Source organism: Verticillium nonalfalfae (assembly GCF_003724135.2).
Source record: "Verticillium nonalfalfae strain VnAa140/NRRL 66861 chromosome Unknown scaffold_19, whole genome shotgun sequence".
NCBI lineage: Eukaryota > Fungi > Ascomycota > Sordariomycetes > Glomerellales > Plectosphaerellaceae > Verticillium > Verticillium nonalfalfae.
In genome coordinates, this window is record NW_021167244.1 from 246,512 (window position 1) to 265,154 (window position 18,643).

The 18,643-nt window shown below is 53.3% G+C and overlaps 6 protein-coding genes across 6 annotated transcripts; 4 read left to right on the plus strand and 2 right to left on the minus strand.

The window, feature by feature from the left end:
* Positions 1–1,441: 1,441 nt before the first annotated feature.
* D7B24_003272 (uncharacterized protein) lies at positions 1,442–2,579 on the plus strand (the record flags this gene model as incomplete). The annotated part of the gene is made up of 6 exons (XM_028637465.1): positions 1,442–1,685; positions 1,755–1,886; positions 1,935–2,065; positions 2,125–2,224; positions 2,279–2,445; positions 2,502–2,579. The coding sequence occupies 6 exons, from the start codon at positions 1,442–1,444 to the stop codon at positions 2,577–2,579; spliced, it is 852 nt and encodes a 283-aa protein (XP_028497337.1).
* A 1,316-nt stretch (positions 2,580–3,895) lies between these two features.
* On the plus strand, positions 3,896–5,392 carry D7B24_003273 (uncharacterized protein; the record flags this gene model as incomplete). Its single annotated transcript, XM_028637466.1, has 2 exons — positions 3,896–4,096; positions 4,148–5,392. The coding sequence occupies 2 exons, from the start codon at positions 3,896–3,898 to the stop codon at positions 5,390–5,392; spliced, it is 1,446 nt and encodes a 481-aa protein (XP_028497338.1).
* Positions 5,393–5,883: 491 nt separating this feature from the next.
* Positions 5,884–8,523, minus strand: D7B24_003274 (uncharacterized protein; the record flags this gene model as incomplete). Its single annotated transcript, XM_028637467.1, has 5 exons — positions 5,884–6,559; positions 6,920–7,422; positions 7,614–7,694; positions 7,760–8,130; positions 8,190–8,523. 5 exons carry the CDS (start codon positions 8,521–8,523, stop codon positions 5,884–5,886), a joined length of 1,965 nt encoding a protein of 654 aa, XP_028497339.1.
* A 795-nt stretch (positions 8,524–9,318) lies between these two features.
* On the minus strand, positions 9,319–11,069 carry D7B24_003275 (uncharacterized protein; the record flags this gene model as incomplete). The annotated part of the gene is made up of 2 exons (XM_028637468.1): positions 9,319–9,392; positions 9,461–11,069. The coding sequence occupies 2 exons, from the start codon at positions 11,067–11,069 to the stop codon at positions 9,319–9,321; spliced, it is 1,683 nt and encodes a 560-aa protein (XP_028497340.1).
* Positions 11,070–11,870: 801 nt separating this feature from the next.
* On the plus strand, positions 11,871–14,154 carry D7B24_003276 (uncharacterized protein; the record flags this gene model as incomplete). Its single annotated transcript, XM_028637469.1, has 9 exons — positions 11,871–11,921; positions 12,074–12,174; positions 12,239–12,579; positions 12,639–12,821; positions 12,875–13,209; positions 13,272–13,396; positions 13,449–13,744; positions 13,801–13,902; positions 13,970–14,154. 9 exons carry the CDS (start codon positions 11,871–11,873, stop codon positions 14,152–14,154), a joined length of 1,719 nt encoding a protein of 572 aa, XP_028497341.1.
* A 2,065-nt stretch (positions 14,155–16,219) lies between these two features.
* D7B24_003277 (uncharacterized protein) lies at positions 16,220–18,345 on the plus strand (the record flags this gene model as incomplete). Its single annotated transcript, XM_028637470.1, has 5 exons — positions 16,220–16,591; positions 16,679–16,758; positions 16,813–16,859; positions 16,923–17,390; positions 17,447–18,345. The coding sequence occupies 5 exons, from the start codon at positions 16,220–16,222 to the stop codon at positions 18,343–18,345; spliced, it is 1,866 nt and encodes a 621-aa protein (XP_028497342.1).
* Positions 18,346–18,643: the final 298 nt, after the last annotated feature.

The window sequence follows — 18,643 nt, forward strand, 5'->3', positions numbered from 1 at the left end:
AGTTTAGAAACGATAGTTTGCCAGGGTTACCACCTCGGATCGTCTGGTTGGACGTACAAGTCTAGAAGATTCAAGGGTGAGCAGTCCTTACGCCGCAGCCCTGCCATGCCCAAAGGCGTTTTGGGAGTCGACGTGCATCGTCTTGACTACTCTGGGCAAGCGAATGGTCCATGCTTCCTGTCCCGGATGCGTGGTCGTCCGGGCAGACAGGTGAGACTAGCGTGCAGAAGTGCTTTGTGCCCATCTGGCTTACTGCGACCCCACGGCAACATATGCCTCGCTTCCTGTTTGACAGGCTTCTGGCGTGCCTCGTATTTCCTCCGCACGCAGTTCGGCCAGCCTATGAGCAACAGCGCCAATGTCTTCCAGCATCGGTAACCGGATGTGCTGGGAGGTGGGCGAACGACGAACTGAACTGGACGAGCGAGAAGGCCTGGTATGCATGCATACCTTATCTCCCCGCGTCCTCTACAGAGACCAGGGAAGTAGAGGTCAGGTGTCATCCACTTGAAGTCGTGATGCCGACAAATGTTGGAGAAACGCGAGCTGTCCCCACAGAGGAGGCTTTTGGGAGCGATCAATGACACCATGGGTACGATCGGTGCAACATGGCGCGCTACCATTAGAAAAAGGGAGGTTTTCTTCCACGCCTATCGTGTTCATCTTCTACTATTTTCAATACGAGCCTTGGTTTAAATCACCACCACTCTACAGGTTTGCCAAGATAAATGGTTGTGATCTCCACACACAGCAGCCCTATCGTGACCTCCGCTATGAATATAGTCTGGAGAAGCGGGCTGTGACAGGGTTTCCCCTCAATCTGCCCCAACCGAGCTCAGAAGGACGACCCCGCGTTCCCTTGGCTTTGCTCACTGCCGTGGTGCTACAGTACACTGGTGTTCCTAGTCATGTCTCGGCATGGTCCCGGGCTTGGTTGTGATGGCCTCAGCCGCACACCCACTCCGATTCTTAGCGTCAGCGCGCTATTGAAACGTGTAGCCACCTTGCCGCCATCTCCGAATAGATGCATCGGTGTGTTGGCGACGCATTCAGCCCACATCTGACGGCATCGCACCTCATCATGGCAACAAGGAGCGGCCTAGCCCACGTTTGCCGTACACGAGATCTCACCCGCATGGAACGCCACTACGCCCGGAGGCTACGCCGGATTTGCAGAAAAATAGGCACTGAAGGTGTGTTGTCGATCCAAAATGGGTGGTCCAGCTTGCTGATAGCTTAGGTACCTTTTCTTTGTTCCCGACATCCCGCCTCACGTCGATCCGCAAAGCCCACGACAGGAGCTCTCCCTCCCCCAAAACTTGAGCCCAAGCTTCACCTGCACTCATTTCTCCTCTTCAGAATCCCGTCTCACCAGTTGAGCCTGCCGTTATCCCAACTTTGATTTTTTTTCCTCTCGATTGTCGTTCAAGACTGCCTCAACATGTTCTCCAAGGAAGAGATCCCATCTAAACCCCTCGCAGACCGCGTCGACGAGTCTGAGGAGGACGCCGAGTCGCTCCAGTCACTTCCCTCTGAAAGGTCATGGACCAAACGAATAACAAAATACATGACTGCGCTTGCCGTGCTCATCTTCACAAGCCTCGTCTCCATGCGTGTCGGAGCCCACCTCGCGACGCGACCGAGTCGCCTTGATGCTTCTTGCGCGGCTCATACAACACAATGGTGTAAGTAAGACACGGCTCCATGGCGGGCTGGGTTGAGTGGATTCCAACGGTTGACCGTTTGATCGACAGCACCTGTGCTTCGCGATATTGACGTCACGTACTCGACGAAGCACTTCAATGGGTCTTTTCTGAAGGAGAACATATATCGTCAGAAGGGATCGCCAGAGGTTGACGCTGCCTGGGAAGCCTTGGGCGTTGACTGTATGTTTACAAGGCTCTTCCTGCTACTAAACCTGCTGACGTTGCAAGATCGCGCCGGTGTCATCTCCATTGAGGATGGCCTCGCCAGCGGACTCGACATGTCCTTTGTCCAGCGCAACCCCAAATACGGCGCTGGCTTCTTTGTCAATGTCGAGGGAATGCATCACCTCCATTGTCTAGTAAGGGGAATCGAAATAAACGAAGCAATGGGCCAAATGACTGACAGAGAATGGTTCAGAACCTGGTGCGAAAGTCACTTTTCTTCAATTACGACTACTACAAGGCTCTTGGTGAGCACGCTTTCGAGAACAACGACAAGATCCTGAGCCATCACGTCAGTAAGTATCGACTTGACACTTCATGATGCTTTTAAGCCCGGCTGACAGAGTTAGCCCACTGCCTTGACATGATCCGTCAGGTCTTGATGTGCAACGTTGACACTGGCGTCCTCGGGCAGGTCTGGGCAAATCAGGACGAGCCGGCCGCTTTCCCAGATTTCAATACACGACATCAATGCAAGAACTACGAAGATGTTCAAGAGTGGGCTAATAAGCTTCAGGTACGTAAGAATCTCCGTCATTGGCCACATCTGTCGTACTGAGTGTGAGATGCTAGGCACCGCCTGCTGAGACCGTCCCCGAGGATTACTTGGAGCCGCCTAGACATGGCGACGTCATCCCCGGTACCCCATGAACCCTGCAAAGGGACCGGAGACGGAAAACTGTACCAGGTACACGAGATTGACTACATATGTAATGGTAATGTATGAAAAGTAATCGGAGGTGCGTCGTTGTTGACCCGAGTGATTGGATCGCACTTGCATCTGACAGGTATGCAGACTAGATAGAAAGCATTAATCAGAGCTCAGACTCATGCCCAATTCCTCTTGTATTTGAAGCTGGCTTGACTTGGGGAGCTTTGGACCCCATAGCCCGAGCTATCAATACCCGGAGTGAGCGCAGCTCTTAGCCCCCTCTTTCCCTTGTGTTGCATTCAGCCTGATGTTGCTGAGACAGAACGCCAAAATACTTTGACGCGTTTGTCGATTGACGAAGCGAATGTGACTGAAGTTCATCAGCAGCGACTCTAGAGAAGAAACGGTGCCTTTGGGGTTTGAATTCTCCAAATCATCTCAAGTGCATCTTTTTGCGCCAATCCGACCAAGTTTACGGCCTCGCGTATCCACCTGCAACGTTCTCGACTTAAAAAGCGCACTCCGAGTCCTGAACATGTTGGACACCGGACCGACAAGCGGCGTGATGTCGGCGATGATGTTGCATTCAACGGAGAACTGTCCTAATTGTGAAGCCAAGGCGCGAGTGGGCAGTTAATCCTCTGCGCTAACCGTCTCCCCGCAGCACTGAACGACGATCTTGGCCATCAAGGTTCATATGGCCGAAGCAGCAGCACGGATATGTTTCTTCAAACAAATCTTGCTGCCCTCCACGTGGTTCGACGATGTCTATCTTCTGGATTGACGTTTCATTCAATTTCAACATTTCCCGCCTAGTAGCCAAGCCAAGCCTGTGCTGCATCTCGCAACGTCCCACGACTGGATAATATCCCCGGAGAAACTGCAAGTTGATGATCTATTGCTCGGACCTGCCTCTTTGGAGAGTCTGGTTCTCTTGGCATTCAGGAACAGGGGCCATTCCCGAGAAGATAAGCAATTCTTCCGAGCGGCACGTGAGGCAACGACTCGTGCTCGCTGACGGTGATCGTGGAGAGCGATTGACTCTTGGGCCATGGCCAGAGCATGCCATGCATCCACGATCATTTGGGGCGAGGCACTTTGCCTCTACGAGCAACTGCTAGCAACCTCCTCCCTGAGGAGGACCTGCAGCATAAACTGTGTCTTGGCAATGTGGAAGATACTTAATGCTTGCGATGAACCGCTGAATTCGATGCGAGCTGCTTCGATGCACCGACCAGCCTTTTGCTCACAAGCTGTTCCAATTACTTCACAAGTCTTGAGATAGCAGACTAGCAGTTCAATCCTTCAAGTTACGATGCGAGGCTCTACCCTGCTTGCTGGGGCTTTCGCTCAGGCCGCACTAGCCGCCATTGAGCCCAAGAACTTTATTTTCATTGTCCCTGATGGCATGGCGCCAGCTTCGCAAACAATTGCTCGCACATATAAGGCCATGGTTGAAGGCAGCTCCCGTCCTGGTGCGCCTGGAATCATTGACGAACTACCGGTAGATATCACGGTGGGCGACTTCGTTTCAATTTGCAATATTCACAATCTGATGCGTTGACAGCCTATCGGTAACACGCGCACCCATTCTAACAACAATCTTGTCACAGACTCGGCCGCTGCCGGGACAGCTCTCGCTACGGGACACAAGACAAACAACGGTGCGATTGGTATTTTGCCTGACAACCAGCCTGTTGGATCCATTCTCGAAGCTGCCAAGCTGAATGGCTACCGGACTGCCCTTGTTGTTACCAGCATCATCAACCATGCAACTCCAGCCGCCTTCTCATCCCATGTGGTCAATCGCAATGGTCTCGCTGCCATTGCTGAACAACAGATCGGCTACAGCCACCCGTTCAATCAGTCCGTCGACATCCTGCTTGGTGGTGGACGTTGCTACTTCAAGCCCAAGTCAGACCCGGATTCCTGTCGTGACGACGAGATTGACCTCTTCGCCTTCGCTCAGGATAAGGGCTACTACGTGGCGCAGAATCGCTCAGCGTTTGACGACCTTGAAAAAGGCCTCGGCGACATCCGCCTCCCATATGTTGGTCTTTTCAACGACGGCGACCTCAACTATGAAATCGATCGCCAGCAGCAGCCTCAAGCGGATCGTGAACCCTCCCTTGCCGAGATGACGACGGCGGCCCTCAATTCGCTTCACCGCGCCTCGCACTGCAAGGATAAGGGTTACTTCATCATGATCGAGGCCTCGCGCATCGACCACGCGTCACACGCTCACGACTCGGTCGCGCATCTCTGGGACGTCCTGGAGTACAACAACGTCGTCGATGTTGTGACCAAGTGGATCGATGAGCACCCCGACACGGCCATGCTATCAGTCGCCGACCACGAAACAGGTGGACTAACCTTCCCGAGCGGCTATGATCCCCGTCCGCTGGCCGCTTCCAAGCACTCCATCGCCTACCTGACGGAGCTGTGGAACGAGTACAAGGGCGACGATCGTCGCAGCTTCCTGAGAAACGAGATCCTCCCAGCGTATGGTGTCAATGATGCCACGGATGCTGAGGTTGAAGCGCTGCTCGCGGGCAACTTTGCGGCGAACCTTGCGAAGCCGATGAACAAGCGCACTGGTCATGCCTGGTCGACGGGTGGTCACTCCGCTGTCGACACAACGCTGTATGCCTATGGCGCGGAAGATATGGGTGATCAGCTCATCATCGATATGGCCGGCGCGCACGACAACACGGAGTTGCCGAAGTATATCGCGAAGGCGTTGAAGGTCAGCCTAGAGGAGGTGACAGAGTTGCTGCGAGCCAATGGCACGGACTGGATCCCTCGGGTCTGAGCTGTGGGATGGCTGTCATGGATGAAGCAGTACAATATGACTCTAAATAGCCGTGGAATCGATAGCATTTGCTGTTTCATGTTTCTTAACATGTCCGATGTTCAGTCCTTGTCGAACTCCAATCCGAAGCTGGCATGTGCGTTGTCATGTACTCTGAGCGAATGTTGTCTAAATGACTGAACTCTCCGCTCTTATATGCATCTACACCAATACCCAAACACGGGGTACGATACATGCACATGAAGGAAAGAGGGTGACAATTCTTAAAATCAATTGCGCACAAGAAATTGTCCTGCAACAGCAACAACCTCGATCCGCTGCCCTTTTTGAATGCCGATTGGGTTTTCCACGACTTCTCGTGGTCAGGACTAGCGCTTCGAAACATGGCTTTCTCAGCCCGAGTGGGATAGTATGTCTGTGCAAGTAATAGTACAAATTCCTATGCGCGTTTCTCGAAGATGTACCTGTCTAAACAACATTATACAAAATAATCAATCTTGGAACTGCGCCTCTCGCCCGTGTTCGCCAGGTTCCAATGCCGGAGGCATAGGCCAGTTCGCCTCAAGGTCCCATTCCTGCAACGTGATGCCGAAGAACGCATCATCAAATTCCATCACCGTCAGTCCTTCCATCACGCTGTCCGGGCTGCTCAAGTCATCTGTGCTACTGGCCGTCTGGTCATCTGGGTCGAGGACGGCTTGGCCGCCATTCTCTTCCTCACGCTGGCACCCGAGCATATCAGGAAGTTCATCCCATGGTAAAGCGTTCGCCATGACCGAGATGGAGGTAGTGGGAGTCGCTGGCATAAGCTGGGGAACCTTGAGGCTGGGGCCGTTGGATATCCTCTTGCTCGAGGTCCAGTGTATTTGCAGCAAAGCAACAATCTCGGATTTTTGGGGAACCCTGGCTTCGCTGACGGCCATATCGAGGGTAAGGGCCAGCCGCATGTAGAGGGACGGGTGGTGAAAACAGATGTCGATCCAACTCGTTGCGCTGGAGCCCTCTTTTGAGGCATCATCGGGCCGTGCAAGGTTGGCAGCTTGGCGAACTGCACCACTAATCCAGTCGATACCATCGTAGAATGTTCGGTATGTCCGCATAGCATCGATGAGAACCTTGAGGCGCTCTTGCTTGGCCATTATGTCGGCCGTGGTGCTGTGCCGTGGCCTCAGCATAAAGTCAAGTGTATGCAGGAGAAGAGGCGTCATGAAAAAAGCGATGCTGCCATCAAGGTCAGAATGAAGCGAATTGAAGGGGACAACACCAAGCACATACGCGCTAAGAGGCAGGTAACGAATCAAATCAACCTGGAGCAATTCTTGAAGGCAAGATGTCATTCCCAAGGCTGCCGCCCTAACTTCTTGGCCCTGAGAAGACTTGGGAGATACAGTTGTGGTGCTTGGAAGTATATCGTCTTGCGGTTCGAGAAGCATTTCACGATGCGAAAGAGCTATTCGGCAGGCGCTAAAACCAATGAGCATCTCCTTGCGGAACGGTATGACGCCCATATCTGGGACGGTTACTTACAAGTAGAAGATGTGCAACAAGTTGGTGTGCACGATAACAGAGCGTTGACGAAGCCCTGATGGCTTCCTCCCAGGAGAATGCTGAGCCTGCTTTTTATACCAATCTTTCAGTGCCGTCCGGCATTTAGTTAATCTCTGATGGGACTCCTGCACCCGATAGCTGCTCCCATTGGTGTCTGTTACCGGCGGTAAGAGATCTTTCAGGATGTTACACAAGCACATCAGGTGGACATAGATATCCAGAAGGCGCCGTCTCGACTCGCCAGTATGAACCTCGGAGTGTGTCAACTCGCTTTCGAAGTCAGAAGGTTCGAGGATAGGAAATTCTGTCGGGATTTGCATGCTTCTCCTCATGCCGATCGACAAGAATCGGTCACGAACGATGCAGCACCACCAAAGGCGTTTCAGCATCTGTATGTCGTGAAGGTTACGCTGAGAGCTGAACTCTGAGCTATCGACAGCCGCCTCAATGTCCCAGGCAAGGTGAGCTTTTGCGCATCGAGCCTGATGTATGGCAAAAGATAGCCAGGCCGTGTTGGTCCTGTTGCGCTGAACACTGGGTGGTGGACACCACATGGTTAACAGGAGAGCAGCACGTGCGGACACCGCTGGTGGTGCTTCGGGTCCTGCGTCAAAAAGTGCCTGACAATTAGTCTCGTAATTGGGTGTAAAAGCTTTGCACGACAGATCCGTACCTTTGCCCTGTTGTAGAATGCCGCTCGTGCTGATTGGATGCTGAGGAAACCGAGCGCTTTGACTACTGTTAATGGCACAAACTATGAGGGCCAGGAGGTCAGTAAAAAATGGTTCGATATTCCAGAGGATTCCAAGAAATACGCACATTACTCGCAGTGAACAGCATTGCTTGGAAAACAAGAAGGGGGACCTTTGTAGTGGCCTCGTCCGGTGTTTCGATCCGATAGGCCGCCCAAAACTCAGCTTCGTCGAGCAGAGGCAGAAAAGGGTGTACATGCAGAAAGTATTCGCGCATGAACTCGTCCAGGATGGGTTTGTTCGGGATATGAAAGCAGCCCTTGGTCTGGAGGAAGACGATGTCTGGTTGAGACAGACCAGCCAGTCCATCAGTCTCGAGGAAGGGACATGACGGAGAAGGTCCCCAGGGCCCAATCACCTCGCGCGCAGAGTTGGATTCGTAGTGCTCATGATTTGATTCCGTAGGAGCTAGATTGAGTAGTAAGTCCAGTGCAGTATCTGGTGTTGGCCAAACAGTCAGCAAGGCAGCGTCTTAGGGCGTTCAATCATGCGCATACCGGTTGCAAGATCATCCTTGGAGACGAGCTCGATCGGGACGACGGTCATCGTCTCTGCCGCAGAGGTATGTAAAAGTGAATTTTCGAGTAACGGTTCTGGCTCCCGAGATGTAGGCACGCTTTCCAAGTCGGTGCCCATGTCCACCGGTATATCCAGCTCGTTCAAGGCCGGCAGCATTGGGAATCCTTGAGCTGGGCTCACAGCATTTGTCGCTGCGTCGATGTCGACGACATCCTCTGATCTACTGCTCTTCCCGGTGGCAAAGACCGCTTCGTAGTCGGGATTTGCTATCGAAGGAAGTCGACTGCGTGATCCCCATGAGTTCTCATTCATAATGACACTAAGCACTGTGGAACATACCGTCGAGACGCCCGATCAGCAACTATGCAAGGCTTCCCATCGAGGTGACAATTGGTACAAGGTGGTCCAAGAAGGCTGACATTGCATCGGACCTTGCGGTGGCGGCAACAGAGACACGCTTTAACAGATCGCCGGCGATAACTTCTGCCAAGACGAAAGTTTTGGCCGTCCAACAAATGCGTATGAGGATCCAGACTGCCTGGGTCGGCGGTCGAAGGCAAGCCAACGGTTTGGGATGTATGTTCTTGCTGCATATTGACGGAGAATAGGATTGGGCAAAGGATTACCTCGAAAGTCTGGAGACAGCGACTAGGTCATGGTTGACTGTCATAAGAGGTGGGGAGCGCAATTGTCGCCGGTGTCAGTCATTGGCGTATTGAAAAGGGAGAAGATTCGTGAAGTAAGGTACCACTCGCACAATGCCATGTACGCGTAGTGAATGCGGGGGAGCGCGGAGCGCGGAGATTTCTGGGTAGTGTAGCTAGGTCTGAATGGTGTTGGCTCGCTTGGCCGGATCCTGGACGATGCATGACCTGGAATCAATTCCGCTCCTGACACGCAGCACCCTGATCTACCTAGGAAGAGATGATGGCGGTTATGCTAACGGTCTTGGGAGCACTACTGACCGAAGACGTACGACCAAGTGGGCAGCGCAAGACTACTGTGCGTACCTCGTAACCTGGCAACCCATTAAAACCTCGGCAATAGCGAGCACGATCTACACAGTTCCCCCGCATTTTCTACATCCAGATCCTAGTCAGCCCCTCTCTACACCAACCTTGCCTTCACGCCGTCAACCTCCTGTTGTGCCCTCTGCCGGAGGGCTCGACGCAGGATCTTCCCTGTCTGCTCAAAGGTTAGCGATCGATCAAAATGCTAAGAAATGCACGGTTCCCCGCCTCGGGTCGACGTACCGGGAGTCGCGGGATGCTGTCCACAAAAGCTAGCCCACCTCGGAGCTGCTTGTACTTGGCGACTCGCTTGTTCACCCAGTCGAAGAGGTCTACCTCCGTCACTTCCGGGGCTCTGACTACGTAGGCGCGAGGCACCTCCTCGCCGCGGACAACGACCCCGACGACTGCCGCGTCCGTGACACCTTTATGGTCGAGCAGAACCCCTTCGATCTCTGTCGGCGACACTTGAAAACCGCGCACCTTGATCAGGTCCTTGATGCGGTCCACGATGTGAATCTTGGCCCCCGCCGCGTACTTGTCCACGTAGACGACGTCTCCTGTCTTCAGCCACGTGATGCCGTGTTCCTCGTGCAGAGTATTTGCTGTCGCCGTCGGGTTCTTCCAATAGCCCTTCATCAGCGTCGGCCCCGAGAACCAAAGCTCTCCGCTCTTGTTAGCCTCCGTGACCTCTGTCCCGTCTTCTTGCACGAGCCTGAATTGGGCGTTGGGTACGATTTCGCCGACGGATAACGTACGCTGCTGGTCGTCGGGGCCCTTCATCGATCCAGTGCAGGTGACTTCCGTCATGCCCCAGGCCTGGCTGACGAAGTTTTGGCCGTCTGGCCATATCCTCTTCTCGACCTCGGCCGAGATTTCCGGTGCCAGTGGTGCAGTGCCCGATACCACGTCACGTATACTAGACAGATCGAACTTGGCCGCCAGCGGGCTTTTGGCGAGGGACAGCAGAATGGGGGGCGCGGTCATGATTGAGGTGATCTTGAACGTCTGGATATGGCTGAGGAGCTTCTCAAAATTGTAGGCCGGCATGATGTATGTCGGGATGAGCATGCGCGGGTTGTTCACGATGAACGACGTTTGGCCTGCAGCGTGGTACAGGGGCATGAAGCAGATGCTTGCATCAGGAGTCTCCCCGGCTTTCCCGTCGTTGATCTGCCGCCGGAGGAAGGTTGTCCCCTCACCGTTCGCGACATACGCAAAGTGTGTGATCTCAACGCCCTTGGGGTTTCCCGTGGTCCCCGAACTGTAATTCAGACAGCATGTCGTGGCTCGAGGGTCCTGCGGCTCCACCCAGTCAAAACGCGCCGCCTCGGCCGCAGAGGCAAGCATGTTTGTCCACGACGGCATGGGTCTGGTGGTTTCTCGCAGGTTTGGATCGCTACCGTCAATGGAGAAGAGGCGGCTGGACGGGATTCCTGCTTGCAGACACGCTTCGCGCGTTGTTGCGAGGGCGGCGCTTTCCGCAAAGACGAAAGACGCGCCGCTATCCCGCAGCTGATAAGCAAGCTCTCCGGCCCGCAGGGCTATGCTCGCGCCTGTGAATATCCCACCAGCCATGAGAACGCCCATGAACAGAGGCGGGAAGAAGAGGCTGTTGCTGCTGCATATCAGGACACGGTCTCCTTGGCTCAGACCTGCTCGTTGCAGGCCAAGAGCCACTCTTTTGGACAATAGTCGAAAGTCAGACAAGGTCAGAAACCTCGTTGCGGGTGAATCGGCATCGAAGAAGATCTTCTGATCGATGAGCTCCCCAAACGATGAACCGAACACCCATTTGTGCAAAGCCACTTCTGGCGTCGGGGTAGTCCAGCGAGATTCGATAGGCATCTTGGCGTGAGCGGACTTTTCGATATTCGAACAATCAGTTAAATTGGGGGGAAACAGTAGGAGCAATGGCAGACTTCATTCCATCGAACCCCTCCGCGGTTTTATGTTAAAGCTATCCTGAAGATCCAAAGCTCAACGCCGTGGCAGGTACCTCGGTAGTAGGTGGGGGCTCTGTTCGGTAGTCAGGCTGGTACGTGTACTTTGACACATTTTTAACTCTGGATTTGCGGGTTTATTCATCTACATGTAACTCGGATGTTCATTCCGATTGCAGAACGGCAGATAGGCCGGTGTGTTGCATATTGCATCAAAGTTTCCATGGGCCATTAAGGTTCTACACGTATATTACTAAGCTCCGGATGGTTATTCGGGGTGGGCATGAGGACAAACTCATCCAGTACGATTTGATGGTTTGGTGGATAAACTTCCATGGCACCTATGGCAGGGCCCAAGAACCCTCCGCAACGATGTTACAGGCAGCAGACTCCACCACCACTATGTGACCCTACCAAAGCCTCTTTCGTCGCAATGACCGGGGCGTTTCATATGGGGTGGCGGCACTCATCACTTGCTATTGATAGTCTGTCCAAGCGGGTAGAAGTCTGCATCATCTTATAATTCCTCCGAGGTCCATTCACACGATCGAGCAATGACGCTATAGTTGCCAAGACAACCTCTGACAGTCGCTTCAGCTCCAGCCCTTACTCGCCCATTAAGCAGGATGCGGGGATGGTACGAAAGAATGCCAACACGCTCTGCACGCCACCAAGTCTGACTTGCACCATAATCCAAATCATGTCAATGGCTCCTGACCAGCTTGAAGACCCGCGGCTAATGTGGGTCAACACTAAGGTAATGTACCCCGCGATGTGCGGCAGCTCTATCTTCGGGTGATGTGGGGCGACCCCGTCCTGAACCACGTTCATGGCGGCAGAAACAATCTGGGGTAAGGTGGATTCATGGGCACCTATTTGGCAGGCTTTGTCGTATGGCACAGTATATAGATCGTGCAACTCGAGCATAAGGGCAATATCGTCTTCAACTTGAAATTTGTTGATCTGTTCTGGTCTCGATCTGTCCGTCATGCTCTGGACCTCCACGTTGAGTGGCCAGACGGCCCATCTAACGGCCTGTACTGTTGGTGCCTTATTTCATATATTGCTTTTCAGACGTGGCGAATGGGACAACTACGCGTCAAAGATTGTCCTGGCGTTTGCCACTACATTTTCAGTGTTCGTCGCTGTTGTGCTATATGGAGCGCCAGTGGCATCACAAGATGAGCTGTGGCAAGCCATCAAAGACGTATCCTCCCTCTATGGCGCACTCATCGCTGGCCTCTACGTGAGCATGGTGCTCTACCGCACTCTGTTACACCCTTTGAGACGTTTCCCTGGTCCGTTTGCTGCCAAGATTTCTGGCGTTTACGCTACACGGCTTGCGAGGAAGAATGAACAGTTCTTCATCGAGGCAAAGAAACTGCACGAGACGTATGGAGACTTTGTCCGCCTCGGTAAGAGCTCCTGAAAGACAGTTGGTAGGCCCAACCTGATCATCTTCTGTTTTCTCTAGGCCCCTCGGAAATATCCATCGCACATCCGAAAGCTGTGCAAGCCCTACACGCCAACTCATCGCCGTGTTCCAAGGGCCCATGGTACAACACTCAGCTTCCAGCCAGGTCGGTCCATACAACCCGAGACCGCGAAGACCATGGGCGAAGGCGCAAGGTCTGGGATCAGGGCTTCTCATCAAAATGTTAGTGCCGGCCCAGTCCGAGGTTGAAGAAGCTCGCACTAAAACCTGGATAGCTCTTCGGGATTACGAACCCCGCGTCAGGACCTACACAAACCAACTCCTATCTCAGATTGATGCCAAGAAATACGGCGCAATCAACGTCTCCAAGGAATTCAATCTGTACAGCTTTGACGTCATGGGCAACTTGGCTTTTGGCAAGAACTTTGGCCTCATCATGTCGCAGAAGATGCATCCTGCCATGGAGTTATTGCAGGCCACAACAGCACTTAGTGGGATGTTGATGCACATGTCATGGGTCGTCCTGTTCGGCAGGAACATTCCGCTTTTGACAAGACATTTGAAGTCATTTGAACGCTGGCTCGACGAACAGACAAGGGAGCGAATGGAGGTGAGCCTTGCCACAGACTTTGTCTTTCTACGGCCCCTTTACCGGGCTAACAAGTAGTACAGAATGAGCCCGATATCCCAGACGTGTTTTCCTGGGTTCTGGGAGACTATCGATCCAAAGTGCAACCGACGAAACAGGACTATATCGATCTATGCGGCGACTCGATGCTCATTGTCGTTGCGGGAAGGTAACAATTTGACCCGCAGAGGAAGTGATAAGACATTGCTGACCAGTCCCAGCGACACAACTGCCACATCTCTCACTTGCCTGTTTTTGCAGTTGACACAGAACCCAGCGAAGTGTCGAAAGCTGCAGGAGGAGATTGATAAGTACTTTGCGGACCGGGAGGGCACGGATCACGCATCGTTGGCCAAACTACCATACCTGCAGGCTTGCATCGACGAGTCGCTCCGCTTGTACCCGCCCGTTCCATCGGGACTACAGAGAGTCACTCCGCCAGGTGGGATTCGTGTGGAGAACACCTTCATCCCAGGCGACACAATCGTGCAGGTTCCTAGCTACACACTCTATCGAGGTAAGTTGCGCCTGCACAATGTTGACACAGAAAGGCTCCTACTGATGGCGCCCCAGATCAACGAGTCTTCCCACGCCCGGATGAGTTTGTTCCTGAGCGATGGACTTCGGAACCCGAACTTGTCAAAGATAAAGGAATCTTCGCCCCGTTCTCCATTGGTACGTGTTCGAGCATTCTAAGTGAGAAGCAGTGACTGACGACTGTCAGGTCGATATTCCTGCGTAGGCAAGCAGCTTGGGCTCATGGAGATCCGGACTGTCACTGCTGAGCTTCTGCGCCGCTATAATGTTTCTCTAGCCCCTGGTCAATCAGTCAAGGCTTTCACCGACAAACTTGTGGACGGCTTCACTCTGAGTTGCCCAAAGCTAGACATTATTTTCACACCCAGAGACAAGGGTAGCCAGGTTTGACCAGTTGTGAAGTTGGATCGGGATGACTGTATGATTGCATGAGTTTATTTCCATCTTTCCAAATGTGATAACGATTCCGAATAACATTTGTATTTCAATACTTGCTTGTTGTGTGAGCCTTTTACTGGAACTCCTGACCGGGAAGTGACGTCTGTGAGCCTCTGCGCAAACACCTTTTCTATTTCACGTTATCATGAAATGTTATAGGGATCCTTTCTTCGTCCTATTTTATCCAGCCCTTTTTGCATGCAAACTAACATCGGAGAAGACAAAGACGTCTGGTCTCTGACGAACGTGGCCATGAGCGTGAAGGCAGCAAAGAAAGCCTGGTATGGCAGGACGGCAACGTCTTTTCAGGGCGGCTATCGCATTTCTTCGGACAGGTTCTACCGCCATGGTGCCTGAGATGTCACAAAACACCATCATGGAAACGCAGAACGAAATCGATGTTGCGGTCTCAAATGTACAGCGAAAAGCAGGGAATTTCTCAGCGTCCTTATATGGATAGTGCCGTAAGAAAAAGAATCAAATGAGGTTATGCTCAAGATAGTTGAGAATGGCCGGAGATTTCAATCATCGTGCGCTTGTGTTGACCGCAAAGTTGGAGGATTGTGTGGATCGCAAGACTCAGTTTGTCGCCCAGCTTCACGATGGTAACGAGCAACAATTATAAAACCGACCCAGACGAAAGGCATTCAACAGCCGGATGTCTAAATCATACGGAGAAGGGAGTTTGTCTCCAGACCTCAGCATAGCGATGGATCTAGGCCTTGGCTGCATTGCGGCGTGCTTTTGAGATTACTAGCCCAAGGGCGAGAAATCCGTAAAACGCTTGAAACACATCTTCCATTCGAGTGACACGAACCCAAACCTGCCTGACTGACGACTCGGCAATGCCATTATGCATTACAGGCACAGTTCGATGAGAGTTCTTATCGGATAAGTGGATAACGTCGAGTCAGTCAGACGCAGCGATAGTATTCCAGTCTCTGGGTTGTATTCTGGACCCTGACCGACTGCCGATATACGCACTTGGGGAAACGCAGGAAGGGCGCGATCCACTGACGCATCGCGTGTTAAATCATTCGCGAAGCGAGGGGTTCCCTTCGGAGTGATTGATGACCCGTCTGATCTTAGCTGCTCCGTTTTTTTTATCCAGCCTTATGAAGATCACATGGTGAGACACCAGCACACCATCGGTCTTCCGCCAATCGCTGCTTTCGCTATAATTTTTCTGGCTAAGGACCCGAGGAGGGGGAAATCAGACGCCTGTTGACCCTGCAGGCACGCACGCCCATTCAGCCACCCCGCTACGGTAATCTGAGCAAAGGCGTGGAGGAGGCGTGGAATGGTCCGTGATCTGAGTTAAGACGACGCCACGCCGGCGGCACAGACCAAATACCATGGAACATTGTGAGAATCCAGCGTTCTTTCAAATAACTCGGCGTACCTCACTCATTTGGTGTTGGCGACGCTTGTGTGGCCTTCCATGATGCATGCGATCTGCCGGGTCACAACATCTATGCGCTCTCCGCTTTGTGTTACCGACGAAGACGCCAGCGGCCTTCGAGCCGAAAGCGTGTTCAGCTCCGTCTGCACCTCCTCCGACTTCACAGCATCGAGAACCAGCGACCAGGAGATGGGGTGTGATACTGCATTTCCGATCAGGTCTGATTGGCTCCCACCAAGGCTTCAACCTCTAATCATCTCGCCAATGCCACCTTTTCATGCAGGCTAAAAGCCACACATCCTTCTAGGCTCGGATGGACAACTCCATTGGCCCCCAACCCCCTTGTCTCGACTCCCCTCTCGTCGAGAGACCACACTGGTTCGCAGCATGGGATAGCCCAACTACGGGCTTCTTTGGCCCCCAAGTTTCTTAACGCATGTCCCTTTCTACCTTCCTGAAAGATGCCTCTCATCTGTCGAGTCAAACTATGATTCTCTTTCCAAGGTTTCCCTCTTTTATCGACGGAGGGCCTTACTTCACGATCCTTAAGAGCCGGCACTCTTTTCACCTTTGTGTAAGAGCAGCGATGTGAGCTTCCGTCTCCAAACGCCCAGCATGGTACAGCATCCTGAAAGACACCCGGATTACTCTTCGTTCGAAGATGTCAGCTTTGATTTCGACTCGGACCGTAAGGTGTCGCTAGATCTCCGCCTCACAGAGAGGAAACCAGATCCTTCGCCTCTCGTCACGATAGACGAAGTGCAATTAGTTCCTAAGCGCAGCCTCTGGGGCCACTGTCGCCCGATATGGCTTCCGTTGACTGCGTGGCTCGCCAGCGCGCTGTTCACAGTTCTCTACTCACTCTTCATCCACAAGGTTCTCATCAGGAGGGACCCCAAGATCGGCGTCCTCGTGTTTGAGGCGTCAGTCACCAACTTGTTGCTCTCGGTCTTTTCTCAGCTCTATGCCATGGTTCTGTGCTTCATGGTACAGGGACTTTTGGATGCATTGAGATGGTCGTTGTCTTCGAGGGTTGATGGTAAGGGAGGGACGTCGGCCTCAAGCTTCTTCCAGCTTAGCCCGGCGACCGACTGGTTCTCGGTTCTCAAGTTCATTCTCGACAGTAGGCTCAAGAACACTTGGGGCATATTCAGGTAGGTCTGCATTATGATGAGTAACGCACAAGACAATCTCCTGACGTTGAGCAGACTCGCTCTGCCATTCATGGGGCTTGGCTTCGGCTCAGTTCTCAAGTGTAAGCAAGCCACTCCCACAGCTTTAGCCGTCGATTCCAGTATAGCATACTTACGAGGCCCAGTTCAAAACAGTTTCCAGCATCATTTCATTCCGGATGGACCTAGCGTTGCGGTCTACGCTGGAACCATTCCACCGGATGTCAGCGTGCTCGACAACATCCCCGCATCCTACATGGCGGGGTTCTTCGACACATGGGCTCAGCAGCTCATGAACTATCCTCGATACTCAACAGCATGGTCGATGGAAGGATGTGAAGGAAATTGTTCCGCCATCTTCCTTCCCGGCGGCATGGAGATCGCTCGTAAGGTTGTGCCGTTGATGAACTCGACCATCCTTCAAGGAGGCACCTTCAATGACGTCGACTCCATCAGCATCATGCGAGCACCGGGCCTCGCAGCCCGCTTTGATCCACTGCCTGCCGACTTCCGCTTCGACATTGAGAAAGAGTGCGCGGTATACCTCACACCTGCAGGCATGAGCGATGGCCTGCAGATGTGTATCAGGCAGGTCGGCGACTCTCTCGCCGCAGGTAAGACGCGGACCAACCAGGCAATTGATATTCCTCGCTGACGCAGTGCTTCTCAGGCTGGAGAGCTTGTCCAAGTTTTACTCAACTCTACGGCGAATGTCCCCTTCCCGAACGCTGGGCCACTGCCCCCCTGCGCACGAAGACCCTCATGACAGTCTACCGCCAGAACGCGACGACAACCTACGATCGCAGCGACCTCTCGATCAAACACGTCACGCCGACATCCAAGCAGGTCCTACAGCCCATGTCGGCACCCGAAGCCCTGCGGATCTGGCGACGCATCTTCATCCCTACCTCGAAGGCAGACCTCATCGACCGCCAGTCGATCAACGTAACAATCCATCGCCTTGCGTGGAAATATCGCACCTATACCGAGTTCTTCCCCGATCACGACGTGCCCGTTGAGCAGCTGCGTAACTTCCTCGCCGTGCCGTTGCAATTTGGCATCACGGCGCTGCAGTATGCCAATTATACCATGGCGCTGCCGCCAGAGAAGCGGGCGTTCCCCCCCGAGCTATTGACAGTGGCGACGGGAGGCCGATCCATCATGAAATTTGTTGGACCGCTGTGGACGGCGTGGGTGTTTATTGTTTCGGGGGTGCTCGTCATCGTCCTGTCTGGCTGTGGGTTCTGGTACATCTTGATGCAGGCGCACCCTGTGCCACGTCCATCCGGCATTCTGGAGGTGGACTTTGCCGTGAAGCTCGAAGATGTCAAGGCAAGAAACGGCGAGAGCAGTGTGGGCAGCTTCTCAGAGGTGGCAGAAGAAATGCTCGCAAGGGAGGACTACTCGGCGTGGTCGATTATCAAGTCGTTGCGGGATAAGAGGATCGCCATGACGCCTCAAGCATCGAATGATGATGCCATAGCAGAAGGGAGGTACATTCCCGTGTTGCAAGTGCTGCCGTCGGGCTCGGGTGGCTCTGCGAGTGCGCCCCGAGAGGTGGGCGACTAGGTTCAGCATGTGTTACGGTAGCACTGGTATGATTGGTACATCTCGCAAAGTGAATCCCAGATTGCGATTTCGGGACCGAGATTGTCCCATCGTGACCGACCGTGACTCTTGTGACCGATGGAGCATACTCGACGCTCCCTTGGCACTGTGGTGTGACGCAGCGGTGACCGTCCGTCATTTATGTCGTGCCTGTCGCCCGCCCTTGCATTGAAACAGACTCCAGCTCGCAGTGTGCAGTTTATTTGACGGGAACCATTGAATAACGTCCGAGCGCGACGATATCGGGGCCAAATGCGAC